The sequence below is a fragment of the Amblyraja radiata genome, chromosome 12 (genome assembly GCF_010909765.2).
Source record: "Amblyraja radiata isolate CabotCenter1 chromosome 12, sAmbRad1.1.pri, whole genome shotgun sequence".
Classification (NCBI taxonomy): Eukaryota; Metazoa; Chordata; class Chondrichthyes; order Rajiformes; family Rajidae; genus Amblyraja; species Amblyraja radiata.
This window is the reverse complement of record NC_045967.1, coordinates 40,001,956-40,029,858: the sequence shown is the minus strand read 5'-3', so window position 1 is coordinate 40,029,858 and position 27,903 is coordinate 40,001,956. Positions and strand designations below refer to the sequence as shown.

The following is a 27,903-nucleotide window of genomic DNA, read 5'->3' as shown; positions in this document are numbered from 1 at the left end:
ATGAGAATGCAGGGTGACTTGGTCAGTTGGGCAGATGCAGTTTAATGTGGATAAATGTGAGGTTACCCATTTTGGTAGCAAAAACAGGAAGGAAGATTATTATCTAAATGGTGTCATGTTGGGAAAAGGGGAAGTACAACGGGATCTGGGGGTCCCTGTTCATCAGTCAATTAAAGTAAGCATGCAGGTACAGCAGGCAATGAAGAAAGCAAATGGCATGTTGGCCTTCGAGGGGATCTATCGCAGTCGCTGCCTCATAAAGGCTGGCAGTATCATCAAGGACCCACACCATCCTGGCCACACACTCATTTCCCCGCTACCTTCAGGTAGAAGGTACAGGAGTCTGAAGACTGTAACGACCAGGTTCAGGAATAGCTGCATCCCCACAGCCATCAGGCTATTAAACATGACTCAGACAAAACTCTGAACATTAATAGCCCATTATCTGTTTATTTGCACTTGATTTGTTGCAATTTATTTATTCATGTGTGTATATATTTATATAAGGGTATATGGACACACTGATCTGTTCTATAGTCATGCCTACTATGTTCTGTTGTGCTGAAGCAAAGCAAGAGTTTCATTGTCCTATCAGGGACACATAACAAGAGGAGTTGAGTGTAGGAGCAAAGAGGTCCTTCTGCAGTTGTACAGGGCCCTAGTGAGACCACACCTGGGGTATTGTGTGCAGTTTTGGTCTCCAAATTTGAGGAAGGACATTCTTGCTATTGAGGGAGTGCAGCGTAGGTTCACAAGGTTAATGCCTTGGATGGCGAGACTGTCATATGCTGAGGGAATGGAGCGGCTGGACTTGTATACTCTGGAATTTAGAAGGATGAGAGGGAATCTTATTGAAACATATACGACTATTAAGGGTTTGGACACGATATGGGCAAGAAACATGTTCCCGATGTTGGGGGAGTCCAGAACCAGGGGCCACAGTTTAAGAATAAGGGCTAAGCCATTTAGAACGGAGATGAGGAAACACTTTTTCACACAGAGAGTTGTGAGTCTGTGGAATTCTCTGCCTCAAAGGGCGGTGGAGGCCGGTTCTCTGGATAGTTTCAAGCGAGAGCTAGCTAGGGCTCTTGAAGATAGTAGAGTCAGGGGATATAGGAAGAAGGCAGGAACTGGATACTAATTGTGGATGATCAGCCATGATCACATTGAATGGAGGTGCTGTCTTGAAGGGCCGAATGGCCTACACCTGCACCTATTGTCTATAGCTCAGACACTTCAAATATGCTACTTTCTGCAAATATGCTCAGGCTGCGTACCCGCTCCTGGTTGCTAAACACTTTAACTCCCCCTCCCATTTCCATACTGACCTTTCTGACCTGAGCCTCCTCCACTTTCAGAGTGAGGCCCAAACAAATTGGAGGAACGGCATTTCGCTTGGGCAGCTTACCATGAAAATTATCTTCTCTAACTTCAAGTAACCCTTTCTTTGCCTCTCTCTCGGTCCCACCCCTACCCTAGTTCTCTGACTAGTTTCATAGTCCTAACAATGAACCATTCTGCATTTCCTTGTCAATTGTCTGCTTTGATCTGTCGCTGTCCATATCCATTACCTGTCCATATCTCTAGTCTCCCGCTCTCCTGACTTTCAGTCTGAAGAAGGGTCTCGACCCAAAACATCACCCATTCCTTCTCTCCAGAGATGCTGCCTGTCCCGCTGAGTTACTCCAGTATTTTGCGTCTGCTTCTTTTGTTACCATGTCGAGGGATGGTAAAGAAGGTATAGGTGTGCTTACCTTCATCGTTCAAGGCATTTACTTTGGGAGTCGGAATGTCATGTTGCAGCTTTGGATGGACCATATTTGATACATTGTGTGCAGTCCTAGTCACCCCATTACAGGAAGGATGTAAAGGCCTTGGAAAGGGTGCAGAGGAGGTTTATCAGGATGAAGAAGGATCCTGACCTGAAACGTCACCTATCCTTTTTCTCTAGAGATGATGCCTGACCAGAAGAGTTACTCCAGCACTTCTTTGGTTCAATTGTGCTTTATTGTCACATGTGCAAACGCAAGGTGAAATTCTTTTCAGACATAGAGTTCAGTGAAGCACAATTTCCGAATAGCAAAGTGTACAGAAATATTCCATTCAGACTGCATGCGAGGCAGCAAGTTTTGGCACCATTTCTAGTCCGTGCTCTACGTCTTACTAGCAGGACCCAATCCTGGCACGTCCAAGCTGCTTGGCCTCCAGCCGTCGGCTTCTTATGCGTGGATCGACCAACGAACTGACGTCCCTCTCCTCGCCCGTCCATCTTAGTGTCCCTGGGGTGCCTCCTGCAGCTGCGGTAGGCCAGAGCTTGGCCCCTCTCCTACTGGCCTTGCTCCTCAGTCCGGTCATCGTCAGCTCCATCCTCTCTGGCCTCTGACCTTCGGGGGACAAGCAGGGACAGGCTCTGCATCTTTCCTACTACAGGCCGTGGCCCGCCAGGTCTTTGCACATCCAGCCATAGGGGACGAGCAATAACCGGCTCGGTGGCTTCCCTGCTACAATCCGTCCACCGGGAGCTTCAGGTCAATCTCCCAGGTCGTTGTGGCGCAGTCTCAGCCTTGCTTGCTTGCCCTTGTGTCTAACTTTGCTATAAACCAGCATCTGCAGTTCCTTGTTTTTACATTTAACCAGAATGTTGTTTGTATAAAGGGATAATAGTTAGAGAGAGAGATTAGACAGATTTGCATTGTTTTTTCTGGAATTCCATATGTTGTAGGGAGACCCGATAGAAGTGTATAAAATTATGAGAGGCATAGATAGGGTAGACAGTCAGAACCTTCTCCTAGGATGGAAATAGATAATGTGAGAGTGCCAAACTTTAAAGGAGAAGTGAGAGGCAGCTTTTATACAAAGGGGGAGGGGGGGGGGTGGCTGGAACATGCTGCCAGGGTTGGTAGTTGAGGCAGATATGATATTGGCATTTAAGAGGCTTCTGTATAGGTAGATGGATATGCAGGGAATGGAGGGATATGGATAATGTGTAGATGGATAAGAAATGGTCTTCGCATCATAATCGGCGCAGACATTGTGGGCTGTTCTTGTGCTAATTTATACTGTGTTTTATTGTGGCTCCCTGGTTATACGTGCATCTGAATATTAAATGACCAGATAAACTGCATTGAGTGGCATGCATATGCCTTTCATGATATCTTAATACAAAAGAGGGCATCATAATATTTTCCCAGATCTCATCATGGAGGTTTCAATGAGAGCCCATTAACATGAACATTCATCTATTGTCCTCTGCTGTACTGATTTGAATGCCTCACACATGATGATTGGTTTCAGTAGTCGTAAATTATCCTCGCAAGTTAACTTGTGAATAGATTATTTTACCAATTTGAAGATTTCTTCTTATGATAATATATATCTCCATTCCACGTGTTTCTTTACCTCTTGTATATTCTCTAACAATATGCATACTTGAATAGCACATACTTAATTTGGAAATATAACATTGGTTATGTGTAGGAAAGAACTGCAGATGCTGGTTTAAATCTGTCTGAAGAAGGGTCTTGACCCGAAACATCACCCATTCCTTCTCTCCAGAGATGCTGCCTGTCCTGCTGAGTTACTCCAGCATTTTGTGTATAACATTGGTTAGATTGGTCCAAAGCAAAATTTAGAGGTAACAAACAAGTGCGAATCAATCTAATTTCCAACCCCTGAAAATATTTATTGAGCATATTGCATTTTCTTTTGGTATTCTTGTGTTTTCAGTCTAGGTCTGGGATTAATGTAATATCTTTGCTTTGAATTGAGAAGGTGTTTAGTTCAGATTTGTATTGGTTTAGAGATACTGTGCGAAAACAGGCCCTTCGGCCCACTGAGTCCGCTCTGACCAGCAATCTCTGTACACTAACACTCTTCTATACACTAGGGACAATTTACAATTTTTACCGAAGAAAATTAACCTACAATCCTGTACGTCTTTGGAGTGTGGGAGGAAACCGGAGCACCTGAGGGAAAACCCACTTGGTCATGGGGAGCACGTACCAATTCCATACAGACAGCACCCATAGTCAGGATTGAACCCGGGTCTCTGGCACTGTATGGCAGCAGCTCTACCGCCGCCATGCTGCCCTTTTTTAAATTTTGAAGTCATCCAACTTTATTTACACCAGTTACAAATAATATACAGTTATGATTTCACAACTAAATCAACGATGTCATTGCAGTCTTTAATTTTGACAAAATAGCCGATACCCTGTTCAGCACATTATTCCTTGCTTCCACAGAGAATAATCAACTTTGGTTTTATCCTTGAAGGCACTATTAAGTGATTTTCCATATTTATGTTTGTGTACCGCTTCAATATTCTTCAAATCCACTTTGGAGTGAGAAACCTGAAGTAAATAAATAAATAAATAAACACAAAATTAACTAATCATGTCTGATTTATTTCATGTACCTGCACACAATGTTGGAGTGCCAAGCCGTATTGATTCTCTGGAAAATCATGTTGGGAACAATTTGTTACCACGACGGTTTCCAGCTCAATCCATTACAGGATTGATTTTGAAAAGAAATATTAAATCAAAATAAGCCTCAAAATATATAGTTGCTCCTCACATAAAATTGTTCATCTATAATATGATACGTCTATGATCTCGGTCCGCAGAAACATTTAGTATGCAACATCATGTCTCCATACTTGTCTAACAACCCTTATTTATGTCATTATCAAATATCTTCCCTAAACTGATATAACACAACGTGCTATTAGTAGGCAGATTTGCTAAGTAATTTCAACTAACATGTTCAATATGAAAATTACAAAAATCTGCGGAATGTCAAATTTGAAATAAAAACAAAACATGGGAAACGTTCAGCTAGGCTGAACTGTGGACTGTGGACTGTGGAAACAAAGTTCATGTTGCAGGTCAAAAATCCTTCAGCAGAATTGTTCTGATAAAGGGTCTTTGCTTTGAAACCTTTGATCTGTTTGCCTTAACACAGACGCTGCCTGACGCTGAATATTTACAGAATTTTCTGGTGTTTATGTTATATATTGTTGAAGAGATTTTGTTGAGACCTTTTCTGAAAGGATCCTGCTGGACCAGTTTTTATTTTCTCTGGAAATTCTTCTTATTTATAAATGGCTTTGTATATTTTCAGAAACATAGATGGACAACCCGAGCTGGATTTTGAAACAGACCAGTATGACATCCGAATCCCAGATATCAATTGTGACGAGAGTGCGGGAAAGAAGAAAAATTTTAAGCGGCCAGAGAGGCTGGATCAGCACATTCCTGAAAGTGACTACTCCTTAAGAGTCAGTACTTAATTGTGTGTGGAATTTTTTTGTTCAGGTTTATTTAAAAAAGAGAGCTGATTAGAGGCTAGGCCTTCACATTAGGATTGGCAATTTTTGTTTGCTATGTCTGGAAATTTGATCATGTATAACCATGTAACATTTGATGACATGTTTGATAATATGATCATGTGATCACTTGTGATATTTAATCACATGAAATTTGATTGTGACATCCACTATTTAAATGTCTTAGTTGATCGCCTCCATATCACCAATTGCCAGACTAAATTACTTTTTGTGTTATTGGGAGCAGTTAAATCTAAACATTTATAAATCAAAGAAAGATCACAATAGAGTAGAAAGATTTAAGGTTGAATATTGTTTTGAATAAAAACTGCTTCAGCAGTGTTTCTAAGGTTTCAGCTGCAATGAGAAACACAAAGATTTCTGTATAAAACTTGCATCGTCATAATCCATCATCTTAATTATCTTCTAAAATGTTTAGAGGATATGGCCTGAGAGAAATGTTTCTTCATCGCTGAATATACTGTTATAATATACTGCACTATGGGGTGAGGGGGGTGGTTGCATTCCTAGAAACCACCCTTACCACGATCTTTGTAATGCGAGCCCTTGACAAGATTTATTGTTTCCTTTTGTATTTATTCAGTTGCATTTTCCCCTCATAAATTCCAGAAGAGCAACTTTTTATCCTTTATGTCAAATGATTTGTCAATTAGGTAAGGACAAACTTCCATTGCCTGAAATGCTACAGTTCTTTAGTTGATGCAGTGTGCGTTAATTTACGTGGCAAGTGTGCCATGTGCCAGAATGGATTCCTTGATTTTGGAGTCGTGTGCCACAAAAACTGTCCTTTCACCTCACCAAATATATATTGACCTTTTTGCCCATCTGCTCATCCCAGTTGCTGCATTTGGACAGTAACCTCTATATCATTTGAAATTGTCTGCCTAAATGCCTCTGCGATATAGTAATTGTATCTGATTTCATCAACTTCTCTGGTAGTGAATTCCAGATCTCAACCACTTTGTAAATATTTTTTAAATCACCCCTCGGATCCCCTTTAAAACGCCTTCCTCTCATGCAAACTTGTTTTAATATCCCTACCATGGGAAAAAGATTTTGACCATCTACCCTATCTATGCTTCTATCAGGTTACCCCCTCAGCCTCATTCAGGTTATCCGTGTGATAATTTCCATTAGACCAGGTGAGAGGGAGGAATGTTCAGTGGGAAAAGTCACAAGTTCTTCTTTATTTGTTTATTGAAGGTCTGACCATAACTACCCGATTGTGCTGAACTTTGTTTTAGGATCTGTAAATTATGTTGAGTATTATTATACTAGACGAAGTGGGACCCGTTGGGTCCCAGTCACACGGGAGGCCTGGTCCTCCAATGCAACCGATTCCCCAATGCAATATTCCGCCATGATGTGGGGGAGGGGGGGTTGTGAGGAGGTGGTTGTGGGGGAGGGGGTGATGGGGAGCAGGGGGAGGTGTGGGGGGGGAGGGGTGGTGTGGAGGTGGGAGGGGGTGGTATGTGGTGGGGGGAATGGGTGGCGTGGAGGGGGGAGGGGGTGGCGTGGAGGTGGGAGGGGATGGGGGAGGGGTGGTGTGGGGGGAGGAACGGGGAGTGGTAAAGGGGGGGTGGGGGAAGGGGTGGTGTGTGGGGAGGAGCGGGTAGGGTGAAGGGGGGGTGTTGGCGGGGGGAAGGGGTATGTGTGGGGGGGGAGGGGACTCCACTCAGCGGCCACCGGCCGCGGCACCACATGCGGACTCAATCAGCATGGCTTGTTTACTCAGCCTCGCCTCCGGGGATTTATTCTCCAGCGGGTGCCGGAAGGGGCGTTCCCTTCATGTTGACAGACAGGCGAGAAGACCAATCTGCTGATCTCACGATTTTGTAAACCTTCATAACTTTTCTCATATTTCACCGATCGGAACAAAACTTTTTGGCTTGGAGCAGAGGTGAACGGTGAGTAAGGTGGCGAAAAAATCCTAGCGTTATAGGGTAGCGTGTAAATTTAATTACAACGCAGACCGGAAGTGGTCAAGATGAGAGTTTTATTAATAGTGTAGAAGATGCACGTCATACTGTTACACGTCCTGATTTGAAAACTATTGTTGCATTGACTGGTTTATTACTTGAAGAAATAATGAAGATCATTACAAAAGCTAAGGACAGCAAGATGACAAGCTAATACTATGTTTCTTTATCTAATGATAGGCATATTGTAGCATTTTGTATCTGAAACCTCGAATGCAGATCATATTGCAAAAGAAGAAAATCAAAGCACAGCTTATCACAAAGAGTTTGGCGCATGTGGAATATGATGTTTATAGACCTAATTTTATTGTATCCTTTTTTGGGTTTACATTAATAAGCATTACTCTTGTTTTTTCTTTAAGATTACAATCTACTGTCTTTGCTTGTATTGAAGTTGCTCAGTTTCCAGATTCTTTGCGGTAAATGAAAGAAATAGTCAACTGTTTCCTTTTCTGAAAACTAAATTTGAAATCAACCGCCATTGTTTGACTGCTAGATTTGGACATTGGCTGAAGCAATTTGTAGATTTTTGTTGTCGTTTCAACAAAGTGTTGCAGAAGGTCTGGAATTGTGTGAAAAGTAATATAATCTGTAATTATCTAAGTTTACATAATACTCTTTATGAGTTTAATCCACGAACAAGTACAACAAAATCAATTCCTTTATCTAAATTTCTTTGAATTGTAAGTGAATAATGGTGGAAATCGCAAACCAGCACGATAGTGGAACAGGTTGTGAGGAACTTTTAGATCAATGTTGTATCTAATTAGCCAGCTACTGGATTTATAACATATTACTCTTTATGAGTTTAACCCACGAACAAGTACACGAAAATCAATTCCTTTTAAATTTAATCAGTACTAATGTTTTTAATGCTCCTATGCTGTTGTTTTAATCCTCCTAATTTAAATGTATCTCATTATATGTATACCAGTGCATAGCATTTTCCAGCCAAAATCACTTTTTTTCAAGCACCAGAAAATTCTGTAACTTTTAAGTTCCTTCTTTATTTCAATATAAAGAATACAAGGTGTGAAATGTCAAGCATCTGTCATCTAAATATTACTGCCTAGATATTTAATTGCAAAATGGTGGCTTTTTTTCAACATTATGCATTTGAAATTCAATTTTGATTTCTTTACTGAAACAAAAGGATGACCATATTTTGGTCATTTCACATCATCAATAAATTGATGGGCATCATTGGTAGGTTACCATGAGCAATGAGGTCTAAGTACCCCCTTCACGGGAAGTTATACTATGTTGTCCAGGAGTTCTTGTCATTTCCAAATAATCTGATTTTCAAAGTAGCATTGACCTTGGAGGTAAAGGGTCTTTGGACCTTCCCCTTTGCATTGCATCAATTTATTTATTTGCACCCTATTTATCCTGATTTCCAGTCCATTTGCCACCATGCTGACTCATTCTTTCTCAACCCCCCAACACACTATCAGGCTCGCATTCAACAAATCTTGCAATTCTCAGATATGCGCTTTCTTTATAATTGCATCAGTGTGCTGGGACCAGGAACCTTGTAATTTCCCCCATATTGGTAAAAGCCAAATGCAGATGGATTGATGATTTGGTGGAACATCTCCATTCAGTTTGCGAACATGACTTGGAGCTTTAAATTACGTTTTTAGTTCACCATTCCAGTCCTTCTGACCTCACTGTCTTTCGTCTCTTTCCCTGTTCCAGTGAACCTTGGTATATCTTTGAGAAACAGTATCCCATCTTGCTACTGAACACATATCTGTAAGATCAACAATTTCGGAAGCTCGGCAATTTTGTTTTTTGTATTTCACCTTAACTTATTGTTCTCTTTGCTAGTTATTTTAGATAATAACTTTCTCCTGTTTCTCCACTTCTACTTTATTTTGTTAATCACTTTCACTCTGCACTATCATACTTTTTATTATTTAATTTCTTACCCCAACATGAATCCTTTTGTATTTCCTTTGTCTTTTCTTGGTTTTGATGGTAAATTATTGACCTATTTCTATATCCACAGATGTTGACATTTGTATTGTTAGCATTTTTACCTTTAACTGCACTCTTTATTTCCCACTGCTCTTGAGGTAAAGGTCAATGTTCCATGAGTCTTTTACAGCCATCTATTTTTTGATAATTTCTATTCCTAAATGTATGCCTTGAATTCCTATGGTTTCCAAAATCAAATTATTCCTAACATCTCATCATTGGAAAATGCAGTACTTTGATGAACTTTTCTTGGTGTAAAATGGATGCATCCACACATTGAACTCATTCTGCTATAATTTGTTTCACTCAATCTGTGATCCTTGCCATTTTTTTGATCCCTCTATCAGCTAGATGGTGTCAGCTGGGTTAGAAATTATATTTGACTCAAACAAGAAAAACAAGAAGTTCAAGTTATAATATGACCCAATGCAGCATCACAATTGATAACCCGCCAATTAAAGTCATAGACATATTGTGTGGAAACAGACCTTTCAGCCCAAACTGTCCATGCTGACCAAGAGCCCCATCTAAGCAAGAACCATTTGGCCGATTACCCCTCTAAACCTTACCTCACCATGTACCTGTTCAAGTGTCTTTTAAATGTGGTTCTAGTACTTGCTTCCACTACCTCCTCTGGCAGCTCATTCCATTCATCTACCCCCTTCGGAATGAAAAAATGTGTCCAGTATCCCTATTCTGTTCCTTACCTCCTACTTTTTGATGGATAACAAATGGGGAATGTGATTGTTCTGTGGGAAGCAGCAATGGGGCTGCAAGATCTCGTGTATCATGATGAGTAAATTAAGATGACTGCTATAAAAATGTGGCACCTAATATTTGTTTCACAAGCTCAGTTTATCCCATGCTGAACCTGTCTTTTACCTTAATGATTGGATTAGAATAAACGTGTAAAAATAACCTTTGGTTTTAACTGCAAGAACAAGGAACATTATGGGATAATGATGTACAATAAAAATCGCCTGATCAAATCCTATGAGAAAGTTGGATGCCAGATAAAGGTAAGAATATAGTATTCAAAGAATTTGGAATAATCTTATTTATTGACGCCCGAAATGAAGTTTTAAATCTGTTTAACCAATGTTCCATGCCTGAACACCTTTCCATGGAATAAAAACAGCAAATGCTGGAAATGTATAGCTGGTGAGGCAGTACTTGTGAGGAGAGATGTATTATTAGCATTTCCATGGAATAATCTTTCATGAGAACTAGGAAAGGTATGAAAACAAAGTTTTTAAGTTGCAGAAAAGGGGAAAGGTGCAGTGAACAAGGGGAAGAATCTGCGATATGACCGAGGGAGACAAAGAGATATTGAATGACACACGAGTTGCTGTTGGCAAGGAGAAGATGGTTAAGGTTTGTTGGTTACAACTAATCTGTTTGGAGGAAATGTAAACAGATGCACACCTGGAAACCTGAAATGGAAGAAAGTGCTCAAAAGAAACAAGCCATGGAGAAAGATTGAGTTGATTTCCCTTTCATCGGAACTGGGTGGTCCTGATATAAACTGGAGTGGCTGACAATCTGAAATTCTTAAATTCATTATCGTTTAATTTGGTTACATTTGATATTTTCTGTGTTGAAAAGCCTAATCTTGTATTTGCTCCAGACAAGAAGGTTTCTGATTTATCGCCTTCAACTTTAAGCATTGTGATTGTTTGCATCATTGATGTTACTGCTAAGAAGAAGCTAACTGACACAAGCCAAGAAATGAAACTGCATTCTGTTGTGTGCCATTTCATGTATCAGGCTGAAAACCAATAAACAACCTATTTGCTTTCAAATGTATTGATTAAAAAAAAGTACTAAGAATAATTTAGAACAATCAAAAGAACAATCGATCATGGTTTCAGTGATGTCATGTAGTTACGTGGTACAAATAAGGGTGTACATAATGGGGTTGCAAAGATCAAGGGATATCTAACTTAGAATTATAATTTTTCTGCACTAGATATTGTTAGAACTGCATAAATAGTCCCTTATAAACATATATTAATTTAAAAGTAAACCGCAGATGCTGGAAAATCAAAGGTAGACAAAAATGCTGGAGAAGCTCAACGGGTGAGGCAGCATCTATGGAGTGAAAGAAATAGGTGACGTTTCGGGTCGAGACCCTTCCTCAAGGAAGGGTCTCGACCTGAAACATTGCCTATTTCCTTCGCTCCATAGATGCTGCCTCACCAGCTGAGTTTCTCCAGCATTTTTGTCTACCTATTAATTTAAAAGCTTTTTTTTTTAAGTGAGTAGTGCATGTGAATAATATGAGCTGCATAGAAAAATGGATTAATCATTTTAATTGTCTTTTTGCTCCAGTCAAACGCCAGAGGATGTGGAATTGGTGTAATTGGAATTATTGAGTGCAATTTTCTAAAACCAGCACATAATAAGCAAGATTTTGAATACACCAAAGAATACAGGTAAGTCTGAGAAAACATAGTACATAAATATCTCAAATATAAATGAAGGGCCATCAGCTTTGATCATATGAAATGAAGTGCACACACACTTAAATCAGGAGACTAAAAGCTTGCATGAAGCACACATTTGGATAATGTTCATAGTTCATACATTAAAATAATAATCTTTAATTGGCCAGCAAACATATTTAAATCTTCTTAAAGTTATTGGGTATAAGTTGTCATTTGGGTTATAGTCGATTTATAGATTTCTTCATATTTAATGAGTGATCTGTTTTCACTGGGAGCACATATTTAATGTTATATGTTACTTGAAGTTAAAATGAGGAAAGAATCACAATGGACACTTTCTAAACATTTTCTAGTAAAGAAAATGAGAAAAATGCCCTCAAAACTCACCTTTGGTTCTATATTGGATTTTTTAAAATTACGTATGTCTTAATAATTTAATGCGAAGTGGATCAGTAGCTTTTAAAGGATAAACAGGTCTATTTTAATCCTGCATGCACATCCACTCAAGAAAATGTACTAGTTAAGCCATTATCAATAAGACTAGGAGCTTCCTTTAACACCATAATGTAAATTATGTATTGTGCCATTCAAACCACACATTGTGTCTGGGCAAATAAAGTTTTGGTCAAATAAAATAAACTTTGATACTAATTATTTCCCCCAAAAAGATTTGATTTTCATTGTAGTTCATTGTAGTTCCGGTTGGAGATATTTTAAGTATGCTTTACTCAGAAAAAAATGGAGGAAACACATGGTGGTAAAGAATAAATTGTGGTTTAAGAAACGAATCCACACTGTTTTCTGTTTGCAAGCTGCAATACGATTTCACAAAGTTGCAATTATAACAGCAAATCTCCACATTCGACTTCAAAATATTCTGTGATGTATGTCATCTGTGTTTCCAGAAGTAATTATTGTAACATGTATTATATAAATTTAAGGAATAAAAATAGATTAGAGCACACATTATAGTTTTAAGTATATTTCAAAATTCAGAATACTTTTCCAAGAAAGTTTACAAATTTGAGAACTGTGAAAATGCATATTTGTTTAGAAAGTCAGTAATGTAATCAAGAATTATGTTTACCACATGGCATTTGACTGTTCCATGGCCTGTCAAATTAGTTTCAATTCTTGGAATTGTCACAGAGGAAAGTGCACAGTGCGGTTGCAACTGTGAGAATTTTCTTCATTACAGCTGTACTCCTTTGCTGTCTCCTACAGTTATTATTAAAGGATAATATGCCATCATTCATCTTCCCTGGTACACAGAATACTGGATTGATTCTTTTTAACTCTTGAAGATTATAAGAATCTTTGTATGAAAGGAATTTAAAAAGGATATGGGTTTCATTCTTTTTTTCAACTCTTAGAGATTAGAAGTATTTTGCATAAAATACATTAAAAAATGTTTCAGATAAACTTCTGATTTCTTTATCCAGAAGTAGCTGTAAAGATGATCCATACTGGACATTGATAGGATTAATAGCTCATCAGCTTGATGCATACAGTTTGTACAACCCAAGGAATGTTTTTTTTATTGCAATTGTTGAACTTTTTTCCCTTTTATTACCCTTGTTTTATGATGTATGCAACTGACAGCACCTATATGGTACAAGACTTTTTTGGTGGTGCATCATGCTAAGTTTTAGAAGAGTAAAGCTGTACTAACCTCCTATCACCTTGTTGGTGAAATCAATTTTATACGATTTTCATCCATTAACGTTTTCCAAGTTCGGAATTAGTATTAAGTGAATTTAAACAACATTTCAAAACTGATGATAAAATGAATTGCTCCTGGTGCTAGACGAAGGTAAATTATGTGGATTACTTTCTGTCAATAATTTTGACAAAGAGGCTGTTTTTTTGGGTATCCTTTGGCGAGGAGCTAGACTTTAAAGGGTTCATTGTTCAGTACTATAAAATTTCATGTGTAAGATTAATGTAACAAACTAGATCTAATGTATACATAGAGTCCTTAAGAAAGATAAATAACAATGAAAAGTTTACCCTTAGGATCTATAGTGTAAGAGAGCTAGAATCTTAAATGTTTCTTATTAGCCTGTCCCACTTAGGCAACTTTTTAGGCGACTGCAGGAGACTATGCGGTCGCCACATGGTAGCCACATGTTCTTGCGTGGTTGGCGGGGAGTCGCCTTCATGGTCGTGAGGAGGTCACGCTTTTTGGGAACTAATCGCGGCCTCATTATGGTCGCCGCAAATTTTTCAACATGACCATAATGAAACCACCATGGAGAGTAGCGAGAATTCTCGTGCCGTAGGTGGGTCGCCAGGAGGTCCTAGTCATTTGCCAGGAGGTCATATGTTCTCGTAGGTTGTAGCCGGTGCTGACCGGTGAATTTCATTGGCTCATTTGGAGAAAAAAAACGTAAGCAGTAGTTTTCAGAACCAAGGATAACCGACCGGTAATGTTAATGTCCGCCGAGCTTCACAGCCCTGTATCTCTTAAAAGTTGGCTCCAGTCCTTCTCCAACCTTCTCCCCCTTCTCTCCCACCCCAATCTCCCCTTCTTTTAAAGGATTTACGTCACCCTTCCCGTACAATGTGCTTTCACCGTCTAAATTACAGCGCCAACCTTCCTGTTCATCGCGGTGTATCACATTGGCTTTGCACCATGTGAATTTCACTCAGACAGCGCTTCCCCCCCCCCTGCTTGACCTGTCCCCCGCCTGCATAACGGATTGGTGAAGGAAGCGATGTGTGTGTGTTCCACTCTGACAGTCGCCGGTTGTTCAGGCAACTGCTGGCAACTTGACAGTCCAAATATTTAGCTATTTACCTTTGGAACATTACTGTTTAATTTGCCTCTATACTCCTTTATATACTTCAATCATGTCACAATTAACTCCATTAAAAAAATAATGTAGACAAGAGACATTTGACTTGGTAATTTCTTGCTTCCAGTTTCACTCCTGATAATATTTGGCTTGTGATGAGCAAACATAAATTTTGACCCTGATTGGCAAACAAAAGAATCCCAGAAATGGAAGGAAACCTGCCACAGTGAACTTTCTACGATCTGCCAGGGCTCTAATGGAATTACAGTAGGAGAATGGCAGAATTTACAAGGAATGTTGCTTCATTTTTAAACCAATTTTCACAATTTCTCTTCTGTGAACTTAAAATCTGAACGTTGGAATCAAGGGTTTCGCAGAAGTTTTAAAATCTGCCCATTTAGCACATGATGCATAACAAAAAGTATGTTTGAACCCTAGTCGATGTTACTTTTCATTTTCCCAAGTGGTGGACATTGTGCGCCCAATTGGGATTCTGTTGGAGTGCCAATGACTGCTTAAGTCAGTTGGGACGGGTTGTGGGCAAATCATATGTAACTAATCTATTGGAGTTCTTTGAGAATGTGTCTAGTGGAGTAGTTGCAGGAGAACCAGTGGATGTGATGCACTTGGATTTTCAGAAGGTTTCCAAAAAGGCCCCACACAGGAAGTTGATCAACAGGTTTAGAGCATATGGAATCGTAGGTATTAAGTAAAGATAAAGATTATGAATAAAAGTTCCTTCTCGGGTCGGCACTCTGTGGTCACAGCAAGGATGGGTGTCTGGGGACCAAGTACTCAGAATCCATATCATTGATGTGGTTGCAGGGACTAAATATAACATAACACATCACATTAAATGTGAAAGTGGATAGAGATAAAGATGTAAAGAGACTTTGAGGGTTTTGTGAATAAATGGATTTAGAGGAAGACAACATGGCCGATGGAGTACAATGTGGATATATGTGAGATTATCTACTTTGGTAGACAAAAAAGCTTGAATTGTTTAATGAGGGAGATTGGGAAAGATTGCCCAAAGGTTTTGTGACCTTGTTCCCCGTCCCTGAAAGCTGAAATGCAGGTGCAACCAATAATACTAGGGGACAGAGGATCTAGGGTGATGGAAGAACTGAAGGAAATTCACATTAGTCAGGAAATGGTGTTTGGTAGGCTGATGGAACGGAAGTTTGATAAATCCCCAGGGCCTGATGGTCTGAACTCAGGGTACTCAAGGAGGTGGCTCTAGAAATCGTGGATGCATTGGTGATCATTTTCCTATGTTCTATAGCTTCTGGATCAGTTCCTGTTGATTGGAGGGTAGCTAATGTTATACCACTTTTTAAGAAAAGAGGGAGAGCGAAAGCAGAAAATTATAGACCAGTTAGCCTGACATCAGTTGTGGGGAAAATGCTGGAGTCAATTATTAAAGATGTAATAGCGGCGCATTTGGATAGAAGTAACAGGATCGGTCCAAGTCAGCATGAAATTACGAAAGGGTAATCTTGCTTGACTAAGTAACAAAGACACAAAGTAACATTAGCAAATTTGCAGATGACACAACGCTGGGTGGCAGTGTGAATTGTGAGGAGGATGCTATGAGAATGCAGGGTGACTTGGACAGGTTGGGGGAGTGGGCAGATGCATGGCAGATGAAGTTAAATGTGGATAAATGTGAGGTTATCCACTCTGGTAGCAAAAACAGGAAGGCAGATTACTATCTAAATTGCGTCAAGTTGGGAAAAGGGGAAGTACAACGGGATCTGGGAGTCCTTGTTCATCAGTCTAGTAGGAATTAACGGGTCCTTTTCAGAATGGTAGGTAATGACTCGTGGGGTGCCACAAGGTTCGGTGCAGCTATTTACAATATATATTAATGATTTAGATGAAGGAATTAAAAGTAACATTAGCAAACTTGCAGATGACACAAAGCTGGGTGGCAGTGTGAATTGTGAAGAGGATGCAGGGTAACTTGGATAAGTTGGGTGGGTGGGCAGATACAGCATAATGTGGATATATGTGAGGTTATCCACTTCGGTGACAAGAACAAGAAGGCAGATTATTTTCTGAATGTTGTCAGATAATAACAGGAAAAGAGGAAGTGTAACGCGACCTGGGTGTCCTTGTACATCAGTCACTGAAAGTAAGCATGCAGGTACAGCAGCCAGTGAAGAAAGCTAATGGCATGTTGGCCTTCATAACAAGAGGATTTAAGTATAGTAGCAAAGAAGTCCTTCTGCAGTTGTACAGGGCCCTGGTGAGACTACACCTGAAGTATTGTGTGCAGTTTTTATCTCTTAATTTGAGGAAGGACATTCTTGCTATTGAGGAAGTGCAGCGTAGGTTCACAAGGTTAATTCCCGGGATGATATGATGAAAGAATGGAACGACTGGGCTTTACTGGAATTTAGAAGGATGAGAGGGGTTCTTATAGAAACATATAAAATTATTGAATACGCTTGAAGCAGGAAACATGTTCCCGATGTTGGGGGAGTCCAGAATCAGGGGCCACAGTTTAAGAATAAGGGGTAGGCCATTTAGAACTGAGATGTGGAAAAACTTTTTCTCCCAGAGAGTTGTGAAATTGTGGAATTCTCTGCCTCAGAAGGCAGTGGAGGCCGATTCACTGGATGCATTCAAAAGAGCGTTAAGGACCTGTCCCACTCGGCGATATATTTCGGCGACTGCACGCGTCATATCAGGGTCGCCAAAAGATTTTGAACATTTCAAAATCCAGCGGCGACAAAAAAAATGTTGCGACACTTGAGGAAACACCATGCGTCAATACGTCATCATGCCGCGACATTTTCAGTGACCTGATACGTCAGTCAATGATGCAGGCCGTCTCAGAAAAAATCACCAAGTGGGACAGGCCCTTTAGATTTAGCTCTTAGGGCTAGCGGAATCAAGGGGTATGAGGAGAAGGCAGTTACGGGGTAATGATTGTCGATGATCAGCCATGATCACATTGAATGGTGGTGCTGGCTCGAAGGGTCAAATGGCCTACTGCATCTATTTTCTATGTATGTATCCCGAAGGCTAATGGTAGGAAGAAACTGCCGATGCTGGGTTTTTTTTTAATTTTATTTTTTTTAATTTTTTTTTTATTAGAAGTACAGTAAATTACAATAATACACATCAGATATATCTTATTACATTTGTTGTACCACTTCGTTTTTCGAGCTTTAAAAAAGATAGAAATAAAAAAAGTAAGGAAAGTGAGCAAGAATCGTGAAGGTGAGGAAAGTGTTGGGGAAAGAAAGCCCCTTAGGGAAGAAGTTAGAGAAGGAAGTAAAGAAAGGAAATAAGACCCTAGAAAGAAAAGAAAAAAAAAGGAAAAACAATCGCTCTATTGTAACACAAAACTCCGCAAAAAAGGATATACCAACCGTATTTTATTTTAAAAAAATTTATTTTATACCCCCCGTTACCAGATCCTGGTACCATTTATATTTTAAATTACTATTGCACCTTATGCTTGTAATAGTTCCATAAATGCAGACCACGTCTTTTGGACGTGGTCTGCTTTGCCTGCTAGGAGGAGTCTCATCTCTTCCAAGTGTAATGTTTCGAACATGTTTGAAATCCACATTTTTATTGTTGGTATTGGAGCATTTTTCCAGAATTTGACTATAAGCTTTTTTTCCCATTATTAGCCCGTAATTAAGTAAGTTCTTTTGAAACACGTTTAATTCGGGGTTACCTTCCGATATTCCAAAAATGATCCATTCTGCTTTTGGTACAAGTTTTATTTTAAATAATTTTGTGAAGATTTCAAATATTTCGTTCCAGAATTTTTGGATTTTTATACAAAAAAGAAAAGAGTGCGCTATGGTAGCTTCTTGTGACTGACATTTATCACAAATGGGTGAGACATTGGGGAAAAGTTTATTTATTTTAGTTTTTGAATAATATAGTCTATGTAATGTTTTATATTGAATTAGAGTATGTCGTACGTTGATCGAGCATTTATGCACATATAGTAAGTGTTTATCCCAGCTCTCTTTTGAAATTTTTATAGCTAGTTCTTGTTCCCAGTCTCTTCTAATACCATCGGTTGTAGGTATTTCTATATTTAAAATAATGTTGTATAAGTATGATATTAGATTTGCTGATTCAGCCTTTGTCTTCATGGCTTCATCCAATAAGTCTGGGGACATGTTATGATAGTCTTTTGTGTATTTTTTCAGATAGTCACGGATTTGAAGATATTTAAAATATTGATTATTTTTCAAATTATATTTCAGTTGTAATTGTTGAAATGATAATAATTTTCCTAATTCATACACATCTCCGAGCGTTTTGATTCCCATTCTTTCCCATTGTGTAAATGATTTATCTATAATTGAAGGTTTAAACGACGGGTTATTGACTATTGGCATTAAAAGAGATAGATTTCTTAATTTTAGATTCTGTTTTATTTGTTTCCAAGTTCTAATTGTGCTATGTATCATTGGATTTTTATTATAATTTTTGTTATTCAGATTCATTGGTGAGAGGAGAGTCGCTCCTGTATTACACGGAGAGCAGTCCTCTCTCTCCATTACAATCCAGTCCACCTGCTGGGCAGAGTTGTCCAGCAGGTGAATCATATTTTTAATATTTACTGCCCAATTATAGTACATAAAGTTAGGGAGCGCTTGACCACCAATCTCTTTTGGTGTGCTCTTTGTATTCTGTGGGATTTATAATCCCATATAAAATTTGTAATGTCTGAGTCTAGTTTTTTGAAAAACTTTTTTGGAAGATATATTGGAATTGATTGAAATAAATATAGGATTTGTGGTAAAAATATCATTTTTATAGCATTTATTCGACCTATTAAAGACATCGGGAGCGTTTTCCAGAATTTGATTAGATTATTTAGTTTCTTAAGTAAGGGGCTATAATTGGCATTAAACATAGCGTGATAGTTTCTAGTGATTTCAATTCCTAAATATTTAAATTTTTCTGTGGCTATTTTAAAGGGGAATTTCAAGAGATGTGTTGAGTCTTTCGGTTTGATCGACATAATTTCACTTTTGTTCCAGTTTATTCTGTATCCTGAGAAAGATCCAAAGTCCTCAATTAGATTTAATATGTTTGGTATACTGGTTTGGGGTTTTGTGATATACAGTAATACATCGTCTGCATATAAGGATATTTTGTTATTTGAATATTTTGTATTATAACCGTAAATATCCGTGTGTGTTCTAATTTTTTCAGCTAAAGGTTCAATTACCAGAGCGAATAACAGCGGTGATAATGAACATCCTTGTCTATTGCCCCTTGTTAATTGGAATTTCGTAGATAGTATATTATTAGTTAATATTCTAGCCGTGGGTTTGTTATATAATAATTTTATCCATGCGATGAAGTTCTCTCCCATTTGAAATTTTTACAATACTTTAATCATATAATCCCATACTACTTGATCAAACGCTTTTTCTGCGTCCAATGAAATGATAGATAACTCTTGTTCTTGAGGTTTGTGAGAGTGCATTATGTTAAGCAGACGTCTCAGGTTATTAAATGAATGTCTCTTAGGTATAAATCCCGTTTGATCCTCATTTATTAATTTACTAACATATTGACTTAGTCTTCTAGCTAGTGTTTTCGCTAATATTTTTTGATCCGTATTTAACAAAGTAATAGCTCTATATGAGCCTGGTTCTTCTATATCTTTATCTGGTTAATAGACACAAAATGATGGAGTAATTCAGGCAGCAACTCAGGAGAAAATAAATAGTTGATGTTTTGGGTCGAAACTGTTCTTCAGACTCAGAGTCAAGGGGGAGGGAAAGCTAATGGTATGTTGACCTTTATTGTAATAATTGGTTAGGGTGTAAGAGTGAAGTTACTTACTGTCATTTGCCAGAACCAAGTCAAGTCAAGTCAAGTTTATTCGTCACATACACTTACGAGATGTGCAGTGAAATGAAAAGTGGCAATGCTCGCGGACTTTGTGCAAAATGACAAACAAACAAACAACCAAACAAACTATAAACACAATCATAAACACACACATATTATTTTACATATTAAATATTGGAAGGAAAAACGTTCAGTAAAGTTAGTCCCTGGTGAGATAGGAGTTTACAGTCCGTATGGCCTCTGGGAAGAAACTCCTTCTCACCTCTCCGTTCTCACAGCATGGCCACGGAGGCGTTTGCCTGACCGTAGCAGCTGGAACAGTCCGTTGCAGGGGTGGAAGGAGTCTCCATGATTTTATTGGCTCTGGAGTTGCACCTCCTGATGTATAGTTCCTGCAGGGGGGCGAGTGAAGTTCCCATAGTGCGTTCGGCCGAACGCACTACTCTCTGCAGAGCCTTCTTGTCCTGGGCAGAGCAATTCCCAAACCAGATGGTAATATTTCCGGACAAGATGCTTTCCACAGCCGCTGCGTAGAAGCACTGGAGGATCCTCGGAGACACTCTGTCAAGATGAGAGAGAGCGGTGTGCAAAACCTGGGAGACCGCATCGTCCGTGGATCTGTTCGGACGGTATGCGAACTGCAATGGGTCCATGTTCCGAGGGAGGAAGGCGCAGATGTGTTTCTTCACCAGCCTCTCAAAGCATTTCATGACTACCAGAGGGCTATGGAGACTTTGCAATTTATTTCACTCAAAATAGAGATCAATAGATTTCTGGATAGCAGAGGAATCACAGGATATGGTGAAAGGGCAGAAGAAAATATTGTGGTTGAAGATTAGCCATGATCGTAATGAATGACAGAGCGGGCCTGCTCCTGGTACTATTTGTTGTGTTTTTACAAGTTTCCCTGCAGTGGTCCAGAAGATTCATTCTGTGTATATTATTCCAAGTACCATTGATGTGGAATTAGCGTGAGAGACTTGTGGGTGGGTCAAATTACGAGTGACTTGAAACAATCAGGAAATGTTCATTATCATAGCTCTTTCTGGAATTTTTTTCCAGAAATATTTTCCATAATGAAAAAGTGTCAAAATGAACAAAAAGCAATTGCGTTTTCAAGCGGATAATTTTTACTTCAGGCTGATAATCATATTTGCGTTGTTGATTAGCTTTTCAGTTGGTGCTTTGTATAAGATGCTCTGAAAGAAATATTGTGCTTTCAAAACTCAACCCCCATGTGGGTATTTATGTGGTTGTTGTACAGGAAATTCAGCAACAAAGGATATCCTACTCTGCTCTCCACGAACATTGCCCAGAGCAGATAAAGACATTTACCACGTACTGTTAAAGCTTAACTGCCAGGATAAATTTTAGCAATTCATGTGTTCTGTCAAATGTCAGGCAAGCACTTGTGCTCTTGTACAAAATTCATCTGTAAACATTATTTTTTTAAACCGCAGTGTTTCAGCAATATAATAGTCCTCTAGATTACAGGCATGGTTATTACAATAACCTGCACTGATGTATTGATTCTTTTTTAATGTCTTACCTTTGATGTATATTTTAAAAGTGTAAACTTTCAAATATAGATTAAAAATGCTTTCAAATTATTGATGCAGTTGTTCAAATACTCCAGTAATTTATACTTCATGGTGAAATATCCATTAGTTTCATAAATTATTTCATGGATGTGGCCATCATTGTTTTATTCAAGTATTGATCTGCCTATATGTAAGGAATAATTTATTGTTTAGTTTCGAGATATCGTGGGAACAGGCCCTGCACCCCACTGAGTCCACGCTAACCTACGATCAGCCGTACACTAGTTCTATTCTACACACTAGGGGCAATTTACAGATGCCAATTAACCGACAAACCTGCATGCCTTTGGAATTCAAAACCGAGCACCTGGAAAAAAAAACATGCACTCACAGAGAGAATGTACAAACTCCGTACAGACAGCACCCATAGTCGGGATCTAACCCGAGTCTCTGGCATTGTAAAGCAACAACTCTACCGCTGCGCCTCTGTGTGGCCCGCTATTGATATCTGTTTCTAAATATAACTGCCTTTTGTCTGTTTTAATCTCAATTCATTTTCCTGATTAATATTTATTAAACGTAACAATCTTTGCTGTCTTTGCAAGAACACCACTGGAAAAACCTTTACTTAAGGCTGTATGGCCACAGGGGAGAAAAAGCAAAAACAATATTTACCAATTCCACTCACTTCTACAAATTCAGTTCTTTCTCTACTGTGGCCAGCCAATAATTTGCTTGCATATAACACTAGAAACAAGAAGCACCATTCTCCTCTCCAGATCTCATTTTATGCTGAGAAACTTGTCCACAATGACTTCAATGTCTCTCATATTTCTTGGGCAGTAATAATGGTCTTAGTGGAGTCTGACCAATGCACTGTAATAACTTATTTGTGCCTTTCCTTACACGCAGTTTGAGGTGGTTCTTCATATACTAAGCTTCTCATATGCAAAAAGATGTATTCCCGATCTTCCAATTTAACTCGTTGCAGCCCCTGCACTTTTTTAATCTGCCCTTTTCTGTGGTAGTAGCACTATATTTTGCATTCTGTTTATTTTTTCTTTTGCTCTACCTGATGTAATCATGATATGGTATGATCTGCCCGCATAGCATACAAAGCAATGTTTTCCACTGTCCCTCAGTACATATGACAATAATAAGCCAATATCAATATATAGTGCTTGCCTAGACAGCTTGCACATTGGTATTGAATCAACAAATACCCCTAGATTTCATCAAAATATAGCTCGAGCATTCAATATAATTTATGAATTGTACATGTTACATATGCTTCATATGTTTGCTGCATTTTACATTTGTCAGTTTTTATGATTTTTTAATTTCCTATTTTACTCATATTTTGTAATCTGTGAGCTTTCTCTTCCATTTCACTTTCTGTGCTGGTATAATTTTGGATGTTAACATAATTACATAAATAACATAATTTTGGATGTTAACTGTTTGCATTGTAGTAAGTAGTATTTGGGGTAGAGTGCGTTCCCAGACATTAATCAATACCTTAAACTAAAGCACTAGTCCAAGGGTCATTAGTGGCAGGACAGCTTGACCCATGGGAAGCTTCCAGTGTCCTTGGTGTCCATCTGGACAATCACTGGAGTATAGAAGGATGAGGGGGACCTCATTGAAACTTACCAAATAGAGAAAAACCTGGGTAGAGTGGATGTAGAGAGGATGTTTCCACCAGTGGGAGAGCCTAAGACTAGAGGTCATAGCCTCCGAATAAAGGACGTACATTTAGGAAGATGAAGAGGAATTTCTTTAGTCAGGTGGTGAATCTGTGGATCTGTCAATGGATATTTTTAAGGCAGAGATAGATTCTTGATTAGTATGGATGTCAGGTGTTATGGGGAGAAGGCAAGAGAATGGGGTTTGGAGGGAGAGATAGATCAGGCATGATTGAATGGCAGAGTAGACTTGATGGGCCAAATGGCCTAATTCTGCTCCTATCACTTATGACCATATGTACAGGAACTATATCCAATAACAACTTCAGACCGGGTGGTGCCCGTAACGGCCGCCTCTCCAGCAGTCTGTCTTGTGTCCCTTCTCTGTTTTTATTATTTTAAGTATGTCTTGAATGATTGTTTTAATTGTCTTGGTGTGTTTTATGTGGGGCATCCGGGGGAGGGTATTTTTGCTTTTTACTTAGTATGGCTGTATGGTAACTCAAATTTAATTGTACCTTAATTGGTACATGCGACAATTACATTGATTCTTGAAACTTGACAGACTGCATACCGCAGTTGGAGCAGTGGATGGATTCACTGTGGAGTGACCATGATGCAGATGACACGGTGCATAACTTTTTGAGGCAGCTCGTCACACCACAAACAGTGGCTGCAATGGGTATGCTCAAGGCAGAGTAGTAATTTTTTCGGGCTCATTTTAAAATATGTAATAGGTGTAATAGATAATGAGCCATGATCACAATAAATGGCAGTGCTGGCTCGAAGGGCTGAATGGCCTCCTCCTGCACCTATTTTCTATGTTTCTGTGTGTGTGCTTGGAGAATGGAATTCGTGCATGACGATTCTACTCTGAGGATTAACTAGCAAAATAGATGAGAGAGAACTGAGAACCTGTGAGTGTTTTGTGTTTGGACCTTCTGAAAGCTTTCAATAAAGTCGCACAATATAGTCTGCAAAATAAAAATCACCTGGGACTGCTTGGGCAACAGGAAGCAAAGAGCAGGAATAAATGTTTTATTCCCAAGTGGTGGATAGTGATTAGTGGGAGGTGACAGGAGTCAATGCTATAGCTATTCACAATAGAAATGATTTGGAAATGACGACAATAAATATATTGTAGCGGCACCTAGTGGTGCCTTGAGGCAATGCAAACCCTCGCTATTGGCTGGCGCCGTCACGTGATCACGGGTGTGTTTCGCGGGCTTTTGGTTCCTCAGTTAGTCAAGCTCCACGTGTGTAGCAGGAGCCTCAAGATATTTGTCTGACCCAGCAAGCTGTTGTGTTATACATTCTGTTTGTCGTTACAAATAAAAACTTATTTTACTCAAGCTGCTCATTCGCCAAAGTGGTGACCCCGCCGGTCCGATTGTGATCTCGGACCCCGACAATGAATGCCGCCGCTAACCACGACGCTCAGCCCGCCCAGCAAAACGCCATGGACCTGAAACTGCTTGTTTTCTGGGCGGTGCAGCCTCAAGTGTGGTTCGCCCACATTGAGGCCCAGTTGCAATATTTTTACGTGGTTGGGGCGCTTAGCCAATAGACTGCCACCTGTTTGCTGTCTACCTGCAGGATCCGCCCGCGATCGGCAAGTACGAGGGCCTCAAGGCGCTGCTGCTCCGCACTTTCGGGCTTAGCTGTCGCGATTACATCGCCCACCTCCAGATGGACAGCCTCGGCGATGGAAAATCGTCCGCGCTGATGAGCGAGATGTTCGCCCTGATGGACGGCAACCACCCCTGCCTGCTTTTCGAGCAGGCGTTCCTGGAGCAGATGCCCGACGACATCCGCCTGGTTCGGACTTTGCCGACCCCCTGCAGCTTGTTGAATGTGCCGTCGAGCTATGGCTCACCAAGCAGCAGGACGGCGGGTCCATTAGCAGGGTGCCCGTGCCCTCACACCAGCAGCCTCGCAGAGACGTCCAATCCTCCTCTGCCATTGCTGCACCACAGTCGCCTGTCGGAGACCGGGGTAAGCGCCAGTAGTGCTACTACCACCACGCTGGGGTGCAGAGGCTCGCCGATGCCGCGCTCCCTGCTCGTTTCCGGGCAATGCCTCGGCCGATTGTCAGTAGAGGCTTACGCGGTCGGCCAGAATCATCGCCTCTACGTTCAAGATCGCTCTTCTGGGCTTTGATTCCTTGATGACTCTGGGGCTGTGGTGAGCATCCTCCCCCCGACTGGACCCGCCACCCATGCCGGAAGGCGTGGCCCCGTCCTGACTGCCGTCAACTGTAGCCCCATTTACATGTACCGTACGGCATGCGGCCGGGTGCCTCGCCGGTAAGCCACGGGACCTCGTGTGGCATGACGAGGCCGCCACTGCGTTCGACGGCGCAAAGGAGGTGTTGGCCAAGGCCACCATGCTGGTGCACCCGCGGGCTGCAGCCCTTACCGCCCTCACCATGGACGCCTCTGATACGGCTGTCGGAGAGGTGCTTGAGCAGTTCATCGACGGCCGCTGGCAGCCGCTTGCATTTTTTAGCCGTCATCTGCAACCCCCGGAGTGAAGCTACAGCGCATTCGGCCGGGAGCTCCAGGCCCTTTACTTGGCTGTCCGCCATTTCCGATACATCCTAGAGTGCAGGCCACAAGCCCCTGACGCTCGCCTTTATCAAGGTGGCCAAAGGCAATTCCGCTCCCCGACACCTCCGCCACGTCTTGTTCTCGCGGCCGACTGGATTGCTCGTTTTGGCGTGCCTGAGGACATCTCTACTGACCGTGGGGCTCAATTTACTTCGGTTTTGTGGTCGGCTTTGGCGCAGCTGTATGGGGCGCAGCTGCATCATACCACCACCTATCACCCTCAGGCCAACAGGTTGGTGGAGCGCTTCCACCGGCATTTGAAGTCGGCGCTTAAGGCACGGCTCACGGGCCAGGACTGAGTCGACCAGTTGCCTTGGATGTTGTTGGGTATTCGCACAGCCCCGAAGGCGGATTTGGACACATCGTCCGCTGAACTTGTGTATGGCTCGAGGACAGCTGGAACCCGCTTCGTCTGTCTCGGCGAACCTCCGGGAGAAAGTGGGCGGCCTGGCTCCTGTTCCAATCTCTCGGCATGGGAAGGCTCTGGTATATGTGCCGCCGGAGCTTAAGAACTGTTTATTTGTATTTCTCCGCAGGGACTCGCACAGGACACCACTGCAGCGGATTATGAAGGTCCTTTCCGGGTGTTGCGCCCCGGCGTCGCGTCTTTTCTGTTGGATGTCGGGGGTCGGGAGGAGATCGTTTCAGTCCCTCACCTCAGCCCCGGCGTTGAGGTCGTCCCCTGCACCTGTTCTGCCTGTTTCTCCTGCACCTTTAACGTTTGCTGACTCTGTTTCGCCAGTTCCACCTGTTGTGCCCCTCGTTTCCATTCGGTCCGGTCGCTTCATTCAGCCTCCCACTCGGTTCCTTACCTCGGGTTCTGGGGGGCGGGTCCTGTAGCAACACCTAGTGATGGCTTGAGGCAATGTGAACCCTCGCTATTGGCTGGCACCGTCACGTGATCGCCGGTATGTTTTTGTGGGCTTTTGGTTCCTTAGTTAGTCGAGCTCCACCTGTGTAGCAGGAGCTTCAAGATATTTGGCTGACCCAGCATGTGGTTGTGTTATACATTCTGTTTGTCGTTACAAATAAAAACTTATTTTACTCAACCTGCTCGTCTCACCAAAATATAATGTCTGAAAAAATTTACTAAAGATACATAGCTAGGTGAGATGAGCCTTGAGAAAGACACAGTGTAGCTCCAGTTTGTTACACACTGAAGGAGTAGGCACTTGTATGGTAGATATTATAATATGTAGGAAAATTGAGGTTATCCAGTTTGGTTTCAATAACATAAAAGCAGGTTATTATCTGAAAGGTGATAGATTCGGAAAAGGGGAAGTGAAACCAGACCCTATTTCACCGGTGCTTACGGCTACAACCAGTAATTAAAAAGGGAATTTTAATGTTGGCCTTCATGGTGAGACAGGAGCAGGGATCTCATGTCTTCATCACTCATATTGTGGAGACATAGGGACCTGCTGATGCTGGTTTATAAAAGAAGACACAAAAAGCTCAGTGGGTCAGAGTAACTCAGTGGGTCAGGCAGCATACCTGGAGAACATAGATGGGTGACATTTTGGGTTAGAACCCTTCTTCAGACTCCCATGTTCTTCCGGGATGCTGCTGATCCCGCTAAGTTACTCCAGCATTTAGGTTCAACATGATACAGTAACTCAGCGGGTCAGGCATCATGTCTGGAGAAAAAGAATAGGAGGACGTAATGA

At 40.8% G+C, this 27,903-nt stretch overlaps 1 protein-coding gene across 2 annotated transcripts in view; it reads left to right on the top strand.

Moving 5' to 3' along the window:
- LOC116979115 (MORC family CW-type zinc finger protein 3-like) overlaps positions 1 to 27,903 on the top strand; it is a 104,755-nt gene that overhangs the window by 44,026 nt on the left and 32,826 nt on the right. For both annotated transcript variants that reach the window (XM_033030598.1, XM_033030597.1), the window contains 4 exons: positions 5,125 to 5,281; positions 7,510 to 7,638; positions 10,209 to 10,328; positions 11,641 to 11,744. In XM_033030598.1, the coding sequence (XP_032886489.1) occupies positions 5,125 to 5,281; positions 7,510 to 7,638; positions 10,209 to 10,328; positions 11,641 to 11,744 (510 nt within the window). The remainder of the gene's footprint in view (positions 1 to 5,124; positions 5,282 to 7,509; positions 7,639 to 10,208; positions 10,329 to 11,640; positions 11,745 to 27,903) is intronic.